The 14,575-nt window shown below is 37.3% G+C and overlaps 1 protein-coding gene across 2 annotated transcripts in view; it reads left to right on the top strand.

The window, feature by feature from the left end:
• sema3gb (sema domain, immunoglobulin domain (Ig), short basic domain, secreted, (semaphorin) 3Gb) overlaps nucleotides 1–14,575 on the top strand; it is a 30,934-nt gene that overhangs the window by 4,109 nt on the left and 12,250 nt on the right. For both annotated transcript variants that reach the window (XM_027167192.2, XM_027167191.2), the window contains exon 2: nucleotides 7,880–8,022. In XM_027167192.2, the coding sequence (XP_027022993.1) occupies nucleotides 7,911–8,022 (112 nt within the window). In that variant the 5' untranslated portion in view covers nucleotides 7,880–7,910. The remainder of the gene's footprint in view (nucleotides 1–7,879; nucleotides 8,023–14,575) is intronic.

Here is a 14,575-nt window from a genome sequence, read left to right as displayed (position 1 = left end):
TAGTATGTGTGTGTGTCTATGTGTGTGGGGCTAGGGGGTGTATGATGGAGTACATAAGTGCTAGATGATGCAAGAGCCCCAGTTTTACTGTGCTGCCAGGCGTGCCATGTTCTTATCCCCTTTGAAAGCAGAGGCACCTGCATTATAATTCCTGAAACAACTGTTCACTTGAGATCTTCTTTTGATCAGGTTTCATCGTGCAGTATGAAGATGTAGCCCAGTTATTCTTGGACTTGGAAAATGACTAGGTTCAAGCTCTTCTGAGACAGTAAATGCAATTGTTTTATGTACTCTCATACTGCTGTTGAGCTTTATTACACATTCTTTGCTTTGGCCTATGTTTTGATGCTGTTGTTTCAGGTTGTTTAGTGTCATATCAGCAGCAGCCTTGAGGAATTGAGGAGAAAATAATATTTCTAAGAGTATTGGTCACATCAACATGTGCTACACAAGAGCACTGGTGTTTAGTAGGCTTTAGAAGAGAGCTGGCAAGTCTGTCATTTAAGGTGGAGAAGCTTAGCAAGGGACTGCAAATTCAGCACATTGCCTTGCTTTAATGTAATACCACAAAGTCCAGTGCAGTTGTCAAACAGTCTTGGAAGGGGGCCATGATTCCCTCATCCATTACAATGGACTCAACCATGGATATAGGAAGTATTTATACGTTAAAAACATAACTATTCCAAGCTGCTATTAACAATTTTGTTCCTGTTAAAGACCTTCATTTTAGCACAAATGCAGAAACCTTTTTATTTATTGTTTTATATAATATTTATTATCAGATTTATAATGTTAGGCAAGCTTTTCTTTATGTCTCTGAAGCTTAAAACATCTGTCAGCATCTTACTTTCAGGCTTCCTGTTATCTATATGATATATTATATATATTGTATTATAGATTATGTATTAAAGATAGAACAGTTTCTTAAGGGTCTTAAAGACTTTTTGGAAAATCTGTGAAGAAAATTTAAATAACAGCAAAAAATGGTACGACCATACTTTAAAAACTGCATTTATAATTGTCAGTTCACTTCCAAAAGTATTCCACATTTTCAGTGTTACAACCTGGAACTGAAATGAACTTTTATGTCATGAATCTCATAAAATAGCCTATTGTAATGGAGGGAGGAAGGAAAAATTTTTAAAAAATCATTTTAAAAAATCTACAGATTTTTGGCAAATTCTGCCTAGAGGAAGATGTACACCAAATATCACCAAAGATGGGATTAGTTAGAAGCAGCCGAGAGTTCATGGGTGAAGTTGCTCACATGGCAGACATAGCATTCCACAGAGCTGGGGTTTATTGAAGAAAAAACATGGGGTTTACCCCAAAAGGCATATTGGAGGCTTGAGTGGATTATCTGGTCTGATGAGACCAAAACTAAACCATTTGGCCTTGGCACAAAGTCTCTGCTCATCATTCTGAGAACACAATTTTTGCACAGAAGCATGGTGCTGGTAGCATCATGTTGGGTTAGCAGAGACTGGGAAACTGGTCAGGGATAAGAACAAATGGAAGGAGCAAAATACAGAGCATGTTTCAGAGGATCTTTTAACCAGGCAACAGGTTTCCTCTATAGCTGCACTAGAGCGGTTAAAAAAAGGACCTTAAATGTGTTAGCTTGGACCTCTAAATGACTGAGAATCTATGGAAAAATTGATGTTTGCCAGCAGTAGCTTGTACAGTTTGCTAAGAAGAATGGGCAAAAAAATTAGGATGCAGATGTGCCAAGCTGATAGAAACATATAGAGATTTGTTCTTTTAACCTTCAAATGTTAATACCAATTAAGGACATTTCAATTCCAGGTTCTTGCACTGCAAAATGTGGAAAGTTAAAGTGGGTGGTGTTTATACTGTAGGTACCCAATTTTCATTTTTTTCCCCACAAGGAAATCTGCTGGTATGTTTGTCCAGGCATCTTGGAAGCACATCTTGTCCGTTGACTCTCTTTTCTGTCTGAGTATGAAATTATGCACTCCATATGCAGCAGTCAATTCATGGTCAATATAAACTCAGAAGAAAACCTATGGGAACTTATGGACCAATGTTATAGATAGGTCATTTTACTGCTACAGTTAAAACCTTAGGCATTGTTCTTGTTTGCTGTCACTGTTGTTCCTTGTTCCTTGAGGTTTTATTCCAGCATTGTCCACAGGAGTATTTCTTTGCTAAGAGAAATACTCTAACATTACAATAGACATCGTTTGTATAAATCTGCAGCTAATTACATTGCTCTGTTAAATAAGCCATATTGAAAGTAGTGTTCTGTCACTGTACTATATTGTACTGTACATGTACCAGTTACTGTATGAGGGAGCAAACAGCTTCAGGGACTTGTTTGTTATAACTCTTTTCCCATGCGTCTATTTCTCTTGCCAGGAAAAAAGCTTTGGTTAAGAGGACCGTCCAGGATGTTTTATAGCTATGAGTAACAAAGACACTCAACTTTGTATAGTGACACATGGAAGTCTAACCATGTCTTAAAAAGTACAGAACAAATAAATGTAGTTCATTATTGTAAATAAGTTATATATATATATATCTTCTCAGTAAAGTCTTTTTTTCTTTTGTTTTGTTGGCATGCATGCTTAAGTCTGGTCATTCATCGTTGAGCCCTTTGACCTTTGCTAAGAAGAACTGCAGGGCTACTTTTGCAGAATAAAGCACTGTAGAGTTTCTGGATTCTCTGTTAATTTTATGAGAACAGCTTGCTCAGTGATCAGGCATTTGTTCCAATCAAAACAATATTTTCACTTCACATCGAAGAACAAATGTTGTATTTTTCTACTTCTCTACTTTCAGGATCTTTTTTAGAGACTAGCTTGTGAAGAGTGGCAGGATTTACCATTTTGGTGATAAGTGAATCTTTGGCCTTTCAGATTTACTATAGATTAAATACCATGTGGTTTGTCTGCGTAACACATACAAGTCGATAAACCCCCACAAAAATGTGGAAGCGGATTTGCTAACTGGATCTATTAAGGATTAAGTCTTTCATTTGAGTAAAAAATGCCCTGTGTGGTTTGATTGTCTGGCTTAATGAATATGCACTTTGTGTTTTTCCAACTAAAGGCAAAAAAGAAAACATGGTGTCTATGTAAACAGATACAATTTGCACCTGTAATGTGATTTACTGTTTAAAGCCTGAAAGGCAATTTAATGAAAGGCAAGATTGGAAAAAGCTTAGACAATTTTTTTTCCAATTTTAAGCTATATAGTTTTGTTGAGTGTGTGCCCATTATAGCCTCAGATTCCTGTTAATCCTCAAGGTGTGACATATATGTTCTGTGATACTCTTCTACTCACCACAAAAAAAATCATTATTTGAATGATCTGTCTTCCTGTAAACTCCACCCAGTCTGGCTGCTCTTCTCTTATCTCTCTGACCAGCAAGGCATTTCTGCTTACATAACTGCATCTTACTGGATGTTTTTTGTTTGTTTAATCTTTGTGATGATCCCAAAAGTTTAGCCAACAGATTTTTTAAATATTTTTGAGTGGTTAAGGCTACAGGTTGGTAATCAGAAGATCGGGTTTTAGGTGTCTCAGCGACACCAAGCTGCCACTGTTGGGCCCCTGAGCAAGGCCATCAATGCTCCCTGTTCCAGGGGTGCCGTACAAGGACTGACTGTGTGCTCTGACCCCAACCTCCAAAAAAAGCTGTGATATGCAAAGAAAAGACATGTGCTGTGTGTAAAGTGTGGCAATAATAAAGCCTTTATCTGTTTCTCTTAAAATCATTGCAGTTACATTTCCCTCATTCTGATGTTTTATGAATATTAACTGAAGCTCTTGACATTTATTTCTTGCATTGCTGCCACATGATTGGTTGACTGGACAATTTACTTGAGAAATGGTCTACAGGTTTTCCTATTAAAATGATTTATCATCCCCACTGTTCATCCTATGGTATCTCTCTGTTCTGTGCTGGTTTTGTGGCTTGCCATGATGATGATTGTGGGCAATGATTGCTTTCTGTCGGATTTTATTGTGCCACTTGTCTAAAAATTGTGTGCATAAATAAAATAACATAACATAGAGCAAAATCATATACTGCCAAATTTCTATCTTCACTGTTAGCTCTGATAACTCTATGATTGCTGCATAGACAGGGAATACAACAAAACCACTTCTGAACAAATACTCTATGGATGGGGGACAGGCAACGAAATACTGTGTACACTTCAAGATAGTTTTAATAGACTCCCTTGTTTGTACACCTTGAGCAGAGATTATAGAACCTCTGGGTCATATTTTTCTATGTACTTCTATGTGATTTGTATCATAGCAAATGATTACGTTAGCTGGAGAGTGTAGAGGGAGCTGACAAACTGCAGAGCAACAGATGGGCTACAGTCATTTTATTCATACAAAGCGCAACAATGTGTTAGATTAAACTCATAAAATGGCCACTTGATGTAAATAGACTTTTAGTTGTATGTAAATGGTTTTGAAGGCCATTAAACTGAAGCAAACATTCGTTCCAGATTTACAAAAGTTTCCATAATGTTCATTAATATGAATAAATTTCATATAAAATTTAAAAATTTGCAACACTAATTTTATAGGTCATTTATTTTGTTCTAATTGAACAAACAGCTAGTGTCTGTATTTATCATACTTGTTTAATATTGGTTTCTTTCACATCATTCATATGAAATATAAAGGTTTCAATGTATGTACAGTATCTCTTCTTTGGACCCTTTTTTCCCTTATACTTATACTTAAACTTAACTTCAGTAAGGGTCAGTAAAATAAAACACATTTCACTACATGTTGTTGTGTATGTTTTATGTATGTGATAAATACAATTTGAATTTGAATTTAAACTTAACAGTGCAATCTGTATATAGAAATAATGTGGCTCATGCCAAGTATACTTTGTATACTGTATGTATGCCTCCCACTAAGAGAGTCTTCTTATATGTAAATTTACAAAAGAAGGTCTCATAGAATACAAACATTTTCCCAAAATGACTGGATTTTCATAAATACCAAATATATTGTCTAAATGCTTGTGTGAATGATTTTGTTTGTATCTAGATTGATAAATGAGGCAAGCCGCAACACAATGTGTACCACATTAATTGTGTATTCATTAATATTACAATGTGTATTCATTAATATTCACCACTCCACAGATGATGCTAGGAAAACACCACACATTCGGATCAGGACACACTAGATTTTACTGTCCTGTTTATAGGTAAGAAAATTGATCGGACAAAAAATACAAGCTGTATTAAGCTTTATTTTAATTAGTAAGCTTGGATTAGTTGCCCTTCAATAGCCAGGCCAGATTACCTTCTGATTTACCTGTGTAGGATTGTAGGCTTTTGAGGTGTAATGTTTCTAGCTCAGAACTAGCTATAGTAGTCTTGGTGCCTTTATCCTCACTTAATGCATGGGGAGTCTTTCCAAGCTTCAGCTTTGAGTCATTTATCAGTGTGCATTACTGAGACAGATGGTTCTCATCTTACCGATCTTTTTGTGTGATAAGCGAGCACTATTAACATTAAATACACATTCTTTTGAAAAACGAGCTCATGAAAAATGCTGTCACTGCTGTTGTCTCCTTTCTCAGACTTCTACTCAGAAGAGCCTTTAAACCATTCATTTGTCAGTGGATCTTTTGTCTGAGGACGTTGCATTCCTTATCACAAGACTGACTTGCGCTAACTAGACTACCTTCAACCTTTGTCCAGGTTTTTTTTTGCCAACAAGCAGGACTTCATTGCATGCTGACCCTGAAACACAGCCATCACATCAACAAACACCCTCATGTTTGCTCACCACGCATGGGTGATTTAGTGGCACTTTGCAGGGGCAAAGCATTGCCCGAGCAGATAAGGATCTGCTGCTGTTAGATTCCTTGAAGTCTCAGAAATCATGTTTTATCATGTTTTTGATATGAGGAAAATATATGGACATTTCCTTTAATTCATCTCTTGCTCCATATTTTAGTTCTTATTTTTAAAACTGCACAGTCTTCTATCCTGAATATAACACATAACAAGATGAATGCAGAACATGTTAATTGTGTTGTGGTGGTCTTTTTTTTTGTTGTTGTTGTTTTTTGTTTTTTTCATGGATATCTTGGATTCTTAGACCTTAATCTATTTTGAGAGTTCTGTTTGCTCGACATTCTGTACGCCTCTTCATTCTTAGTGTGTGTCCAGGTGTGGTCTCATTACACACAAACACAATCACACAACACACACACAGATAATGACACATTCGCTGCCACTTGTGGCTCATAATTAGTGAGTAGACATGTGCAGATTTTTAAAGATAGGTATTCTGTAGGCCACACAGAACACACCTTACTTTTTCACCGCATGAATCAAGGATACAGGATGGACACGTTTATGTTTAGCACAAAGTTTCCAGTTCTGTAGTGACCATAGGCATGGGAAATTTGTGGCTTAGTACCTATAATAAAAACACTTCTACTTTGGGGCGAAGTCTATAGTGTCATATACATAAGCATCATCCCTGTATTATGTGCTGGATAAAAAGAAAACTATTTCCACACATCTTTCTCCTTCCAGTCAGTCTGGAATAGCAGCTTTGTTTATTTATTTATAGAAAGGAATCTTAAAAGCTCTCCAAATGTCTTTTTTTGTTTTTGTTTCTCATGGCGGTAAAAACTGCAGTTCTTCAACTGCATTATTTATTATCTCATATCATAAATGTTTTTGAGATGATATAAGCACCCTTCTTTATACATGGACTCCACATCAAATTCATTGATTATTATTCCACTTAACCCAAACAAAATAAGACATTGTTCCAGTGTCATGGGTTCTTTTCATGTATTAATGTAACAGAAATATGCGTTTGGCTTAGGGCTGTTTCAGCACTTTACATTCCGCATGCAAATTTTCTTTCAAGCATTAAATTCCTAGCTTGTTCACTTATTCAGCTTAAACCATTTTGTTGAGTAAGCTCTGAATTATTCAGTACAAGGAAACTAATATGAAAGTTATGTAGTTATGAGACTGAGTGTGGACCCAGAGACAACTCCAGAGGTTAACTTCATCATTAGCACACATACCTCGAAACACAGATATGTGCTCCATTGTCTTTGCTCTCTCTTGCAATATGACCACAGAGAAAGAAGCCACAGAGGCCCCCTGTGTTTGTGGTCACCCGCTGGCTGAGACTGAGAGTTTAAGATTTAAAGCAAGGCAGTTTTACAGGGATTTGCTCTGGCTGCGGAATCTAAGAGCCCTTTCAATTTGAAGTGCATCCTTATATAATCTCTCATGGGAGCGTGTCCCTTTGGCAGAAGGGTCTGCTACCCTTTCCCACTAAATTAAGAGCTTTGTTACTGCTCATACTGTGGAGGGATGGGTTCAAGAGTCATGGGTAAGAAAAACATGAAGACCCAAACAATTTTTATAGCATGGTTTTAGTATTAATTTTAAGAAACATCTTTTTTTTCTCACTGAAGTCTCTTAAATTTTCTGCTATGACGCTTGTAAAACAAGGAATGAAGTTTCGTGTTAAGGCAAAACTTGGCTCTCTGGGAAGATGTCAGGCATTATATAGCTAACACACCCCTTTAAAAGGCTTTGTTTCCTTTATTGTGTTACATTTACAACCTCTTCGTATGACAGGAGGGAGAGGCCCAGTGTCACATGTGTGCTGACCGAGCCATGGCCTATAATTTGGTTCACTGCTGTTATGAGGGTGTTTAACTTTCTAGTTAAAGAGTGGAAGCTTTTTTTTTTTTTTTTTTACTAAACAGCTCCTGCTTAATGATGCTTGTTGATTTATGGAAACTTACTGGAACAAACTCAAAAACTCTGCACGTCTGTTGTATAGTGTGTTTTGCCAGCAACTTTTCCTGAACTTCTCTCATGCCACCTTGCAGGTCTCGGAAGGTTAACTCTGCTGTCATTTCCATGGAGACGACCCGGGCCCTCCTCCCACTCATCCTCCTCTTATTGAGTGTGTGCGCGCACAGTTGTCATGGCAACCTCCGCCCGACCCCCAGAGTGTATCTGTCTTACAAAGGTGAGCATGGTTTCTGTTTACTACTGCACACATAACAGAAGAAAAATCTTTGTTTTCTAATTTGTTTTTTGCTTTTCTCATAATACATCAAATTAACATTTCAACACCTCCCTTATTCATCATGTCGAATTTTTTTATATTTTACCATCTTTGTAATTTAAGGAAACAGGTGTAACGTATTCGCCAACTTGACAGAAGATTTAGTTTAAACGAGTGTATGAATAATTGCTCTGTAAATGTTGAAGGCATTGCATGTAATAAATGGAATAGACATTTTTTCCTTAAGCAAACACAAATGAACCATATATATATATATATATGTATGTATATATATATATATATATATATATATATATATATATATATATATATATATATATATGTATGTATATGATTTTCTGTTAAGGAAATGTTAAGGAAATGTTTTTTAATGGCGCGTCTGTGACAACTGTCATCCATTGCCGAGTTTTGCAGCATGACAGTTTTTCACCTCTGTATTCACTACACGGTGCCTTCTCTCACACACACTCCCTGCCTATCGCTTTCTGTCCTTCTCTGGCAGAGTATATCACCAGCATGCCTCATCGCCCAATTAATGCTCCAGAGAAGTGACTACCCATCATCCCCCCTGCATGTTGACGTGTCACTGTGGGGCACAAAGAGATTCATGCAGAGAGAGGAGCGTTTGATGTTAAAAAGTCTCTCACAATGCCATTAGAATTTATCACTATAGGAGCTGCTTATAGACAAAGAGGTGGTGAATAATGACACACTTTAGTTGCTGAAAAGGTGTTTGTTCTGCACGATTAAGTGACAGCTAAACACCGACACATTTATAGAACTGTCCGTAGCCCCGAGCATCTAACACATGCTTAGTAGGTCAGTCACTGTTCTATGCACTTAGATCAGAGAGGTTAACAAAGGAGAAAAATCATGCTTAATTTGTGAGAAGATATTGGATTTAGGAAAAGAGAGGAACTGTACAATAAATTGGAAGGATGAAGAAGAAAAGATCTTAGGTTAGGGGACAATGTGTACTGAGAATGGGAGAGAGAGAGAGAGAGAGAGAGAGAGAGAGAGAGAGAGAGAGAGAGAGAGAGAGAGAGAGAGAGAGAGAGAGAGAGAGAGAGAGAGAGAACGGGGAAACAAAGATAAATATGGAAGAGGGAATCGTGGGAGGGAACTGAAAGGAGAGGACTGATGAGCAGCCCAGAGGCATGAGAGATGGAGGTTGAGGTAGAGAGAAGGACAGGTGTGTGTGTGTGTGTGTGTGTGTGTGTGTGTGTGTGTGTGTGTGTGTGTGTGTGTGTGTGTGTGTGTGTGCACGCAAGTGCAGAATATTTGTTTGCAGATATGTGAGTAAAAGTTACATGTGTGTGGATGTGTGATTTTGTGCACACTAAGGCCCCTATTCATCAAAGTTTTGAGCAGCACAAATTTCAGCACACAGAATGGATATAAACGAGTCAGTATTTGATTAATGAAACTGCCATGCAGCGTCAAAACAAGCTGTAGTTTGAACACATATAATGAATCAACTGTGTGGACTCACTGGTCTTTTATTATGCTTGCAAATGACACACCCCAATCTACCTTCAAGTAAGAAGATGTCGTCCAAGTTTGGAGGAAAAGCGTACACAGAAAAAGGGATTACATATATTTTAATGTGTCTGTGTCAGAGGTGCCCTTTAAAAAAGCTGTGTAAGATCATCATCATAAACTGAAACTCACCTGCATGGAATATGAACTGTTTTTATTTATTTATTTATTTTTAGAATTTTTAGAAATATAGCTTACATTTTCCTGAAGTCTGATTATTTCATGATTTCATTAAAATACTTAATAATTAAGTACAAGTTGGTGATCTTGTTTCCATTCAGAGCAAATGAACAAATCCTTAGTTAATCTACACAAAGATAGTAAACAAACACCAAAATTCACACTTCCTGTTTGAGAGTACAGTATTTGTTATTTGAAATATTTATAGTTTGCTGTAATTGCTGGTGATACTTATATTGGTTTATATTGGCTGATGAAGCATTTTCTGCTTGTTTGATTGTATACATACCCCCAAAAAATAAAATTTTTAAATATTTTGGTTTGAGGATAAAAGATAAGAGAGGATAAGTGATTGGATAAGAAAGGTGATGGTGGAATTTGCGTATTCTTGTTTTAGGATCATATTTGCCACCTTGATGAATGAAGAGATATATATGAATTTGCAGTGTACCGTGTGTGTGTGTGTGTGTGTGTGTGTGTGTGTGTGTGTGTGTGTGTGTGTGTGTGTGTGTGTGTGTGTGTGTGTGTGAGGTTAATTATGAGCATGGTCTAAGAGGAGGTATTGTGTGCGAAGGTGACAGTGGAACAGATCCCTGTTCTGAGAAACAGGATAGGCTTGTGTAGTTGCCAGAGTATTATTAGCCTGTGTGGTTGCTGTGTTTAGCTGAGCACAGGGAAGCCCCCCAGAGCACGCAGGCACCTGACGCCAGCAACCTGCTCTGGTATGGTGCACACACACACACACACACACACACACACACACACACACACACACACACACACACACACACACACACACACACACACAGACACACACACACACACACACACACACACACACACACACACACACACACACACACGCACACATGCTGATCTTCAGCTGGTGTTATCCATTTCCAGTATGAATCACTGTAGGTTTATATGTAACCAAGTAACTAAGCAATGTCAGAAACTTGTACTGGGTCTACATTTCCCTCCAGCACCCGTAGTCTTCTAATGGCAGATTGAGATATAGCAGGCCTGGTGTCTCTTCCTGGAATGAAGCCCTTTTCCCAGATTGCCTGACGCCACAGGACTGATAGTGACGCTCCCTTGGAAATGTGGGAAACAGCTTTGGAAAGTAGAAAGACATGCATATGCTCAATAACTGGAAAAACGAGTAGGATTAATAGCTGAGAGATCTGAAATAGCCTTATGGGAAAGGGTTTTTTTGTTTTTTTCTTACTTCTGATGAATCTTCTAATGTCAGAACTCAAGTCTTCAGGCTGTAATACAAATCACGTGCTGAAAGTAAGCAGCTTTATATATCTGTCTTAGACAAAGGAAAAGAGCGCCAAGACAGTTTTCATCTGAGATCTAACACCGACTTTATACAGTCTCTTGTATAAAACTTTGAAATGTCTCTCAGTGTAATGATGGACTTTTCTGTGTTTGTTAAACTCATCCACTGAGGTGTTTCCTGAACATATTGCAGCCAGATATTTGGATGTCAGTTTGTTTCCAAAATTGGGAACTTGAATTTTAAGACAGAGTGAAACAGCAACAATCTTATTAGGTCAGTGTGAGTGACCCATTTTACATTGTTTCCCAAGAGAAACCCTGAGGAATTCTTCACACATCTCACCCTTTGCTCTGGTCTTCTTCTATGGCCTTGCTTTAGAAGATAATTTAAGGTAGCAAACCCTTATTTTTTAATATAAGATCATCTGAGATTAAAAAGTACAAAATTAGTCAGAGTTATACAAAATATAGTTTTGTGTGGACTTTCATGGCATTTTGTGGCATGTTTTCATGTGTTCTGGCCCAAATCCAGCTCTACAGGCTGGCAACCACTAAGTCAATTCAGAGTGCTCCTACTGTTTGAAAAATATTACAGATTAGTGTTAGATTGTTAATCATCACACCACAAGATCCTGCTGCTTTCTTAATCTGAGCAAAGAATGTAGAGCAATAATACATATGCTTCTTTTTTTCCCCTAAGATGGAAATTATAGCAATGATATGAGGCCTAAGAGACGACTTTAATGGCTTCCTTTCCAGATAAACTGCTGAATTGGTTGGTATTGCCCACAGTGAAACAGCTGTAAAGATGGGTCTGCAGCTGGAGTTTAGACTAGGCTCACCTTAGCATTTACCAAAAGAAACATACAGACACAGACTGTTTTTTGCATTTTCTAAACAGTCAGAATCTGCTTTCTGACCTGATTGAACTGTAGACTTAGCAGTGAATGTATGTTTATTTTTCTGCTAAAAAATAGACTATAATGTCAAATTTAAGGATGTTAATAATTTAAATATTTTTAAGATAGCTTGCTCTTCAAAAGTGGGTTTGCTTAGATTAGGGCCAGAAACACGATGAATAAACAGACGTATTTAGGCTTTTCAGTCCCTATTACACTGCAGACAGCAGTGGGGTTTTTAATTATGGGGAAACTGCCCTGCCCTATAATTCAGCCAGTCCTTGAACTCTGGACAGCCTGTCACTTTGTATTAATAGCAAATCTTCACCTATACATATTACCGTACATTGAACTAAAGATTAATTTGCCATTTAACCTAATATATTTATTATGGATAGATTTGACTATATTGTTTGCTATACACAGTTTAAAAGCCCACCTCTATCAAGTCCATCCATGGAAGTGGACTACAGTAGGACTGTTGTGGAAGGTTTTATTTAAGTAGTGGAGTATTCTTAGCACTTTAATGGTACTCCTAAGGTGGTCCATTTTTATTGGTGGATAAAGTAAATGGCTGGAAATTTTAACAATAACAAGTGGTTATTATTTTCTCCGATTGTATATATCTATCTATAGGTGTCCTTCATGAATACAATGTAGTGCTCTAGTGACCATTCCATTAAAAGCTTGTGCTCTTGACTCAATTACCAGCTTGCACTTGATTTCTGGGCACATAACTAGCTTTAATGACCTACTTAGCAAAAGCACTATTCGGTTTGTCACGTGTTGAACATTATTAGAATTTGTGTATGTGTATGTGTGTGTGTGTGTGTGTGTGTGTGTGTGTGTGTGTGTGTGTGTGTGTGTGTGTGTGTGTGTGTGCTTATGTATGTGTGTGTGGTAAATGCGTACACCATGAGGCTCTCTGAAGTAAGAATTTGAAAGTAGAATTTGAAAGTAGCAAGTTAAAACATGCATGTTGGTTGCTCTGCAAATTATGATGAATTATAGATTTGAGTCATGCAACATAAATCCGTATAATAAAAGAGCATGTGTGCTATATGAAATTGCACATAAATGTACAGAAACACTAAATACTGTGTGCTTTGGAGCGTATCCATCCACCTTCTCCAAAAATGAGTGACCTCCAGCTGGTTATTGTAGTTTCAGTTAAAAAACATATCCTAAAATTATAATCTCAAATACACTCTTGCCTGTCAGGGGTAATGTACATAGTCACTAAACTTATACCCTGTCAGTGTTATCATCTCAATTTTAATATTTAAAATAATAATAAATTCTAAAATAATAATAATAATAATAAATAAATAATAATTAAATAAATAATAAATAAATAATAAAACGAATCGTATCTTGGTGCTAATGTTGAGTTCTTCAGTTCCAAGAGGTTCTGGGTTTGTGAGGCTAAAATGTGCCAAGTGCTTAGACAGGAGAGAGTGAGAGAGTGACAGAGAGAGAGAGAGAGAGAGAGAGAGAGAGAGAGAGAGAGAGAGAGAGAGAGTGGAAAATGTGACCAGTTTTGTTCTCCATAAATCAATTGCATTACAACAGCTTTTGGCTGGAGGATTTAACCCTGGCACCATTTATTACACACACACACACACACACACACACACACACACACACACACACACACACACACACACACACACACACACACACACACAGACACTAATATTCACCTTATTCAAGGCCAATTGGCAAATATTTTGATAATTAGATTATTAACATGGCACAGACCCTCACTTTGCTGTTACATAATAAATACTAGATATATAATATATAATGCACATGTTTCCACTGTCTATGTATAGTTATGTACAGTTCTGTCTGTTCCATATGGTTTTGTTGAGTGTTCTTATTTCAGGGCAGATCAGCTGACTTGTATTCCAGTTATACGTTCATGTATTCCTCGCCTGTCAGACTTTTACTCTTATAGCCTACTTTCTTTCATTACACATCACACACTTGCACACTTCTGAACCGAAGTTTCTTAATACCAAAGAATTGTGCCAAATCAGCAGAAAAACACTGTACCCATGATGTCATCTCTTCCATTGTGCTCATTTGACTTTAAGTTTCACACACAAAGTCAGGTTTCAAGGAAAGGAGGGTTTTGGGGAGCAGTTTTCCTGCCAAAAGCCTTCACACAAAGTTAAAAAAGTGAGACATTTCTTCCTTATTGGCACATGTGGTATTCAGCAAGATATAAAAATATTACTATATCTACTTAATTCTATGTCTACACCTAACCATCTAAACCTAACCTTAATCTTAGCAATGAAATACTCAAGTGCTTAAATGAATAAACTGTGTGTAAATATATACAGCGGAGGTGTCATAAGAGTGGTCATGCACTGTGACTTATCTGAGTTCAGAGGCCACAGAACGTCAGCCAGTCCAATAACCTTTCCGTTCCCTGAAGCTACATGAGCAGTCACATGCTTTGTACTTGTTTGACTGTGTACGTAGCAGGCTAGGATATGTCAAAGTATGGATTAAAGGTTGAGGTCAGACTGGTGTCACTGAGTCAGGGATATGAGAAAAGGAGGATGAATATGTATTTCGTA

Source organism: Tachysurus fulvidraco, chromosome 14 (assembly GCF_022655615.1).
Source record: "Tachysurus fulvidraco isolate hzauxx_2018 chromosome 14, HZAU_PFXX_2.0, whole genome shotgun sequence".
Classification (NCBI taxonomy): domain Eukaryota; kingdom Metazoa; phylum Chordata; class Actinopteri; order Siluriformes; family Bagridae; genus Tachysurus; species Tachysurus fulvidraco.
Note: the sequence above shows the minus strand (reverse complement) of the source record. Positions and strands in the feature narration are given on the sequence as shown.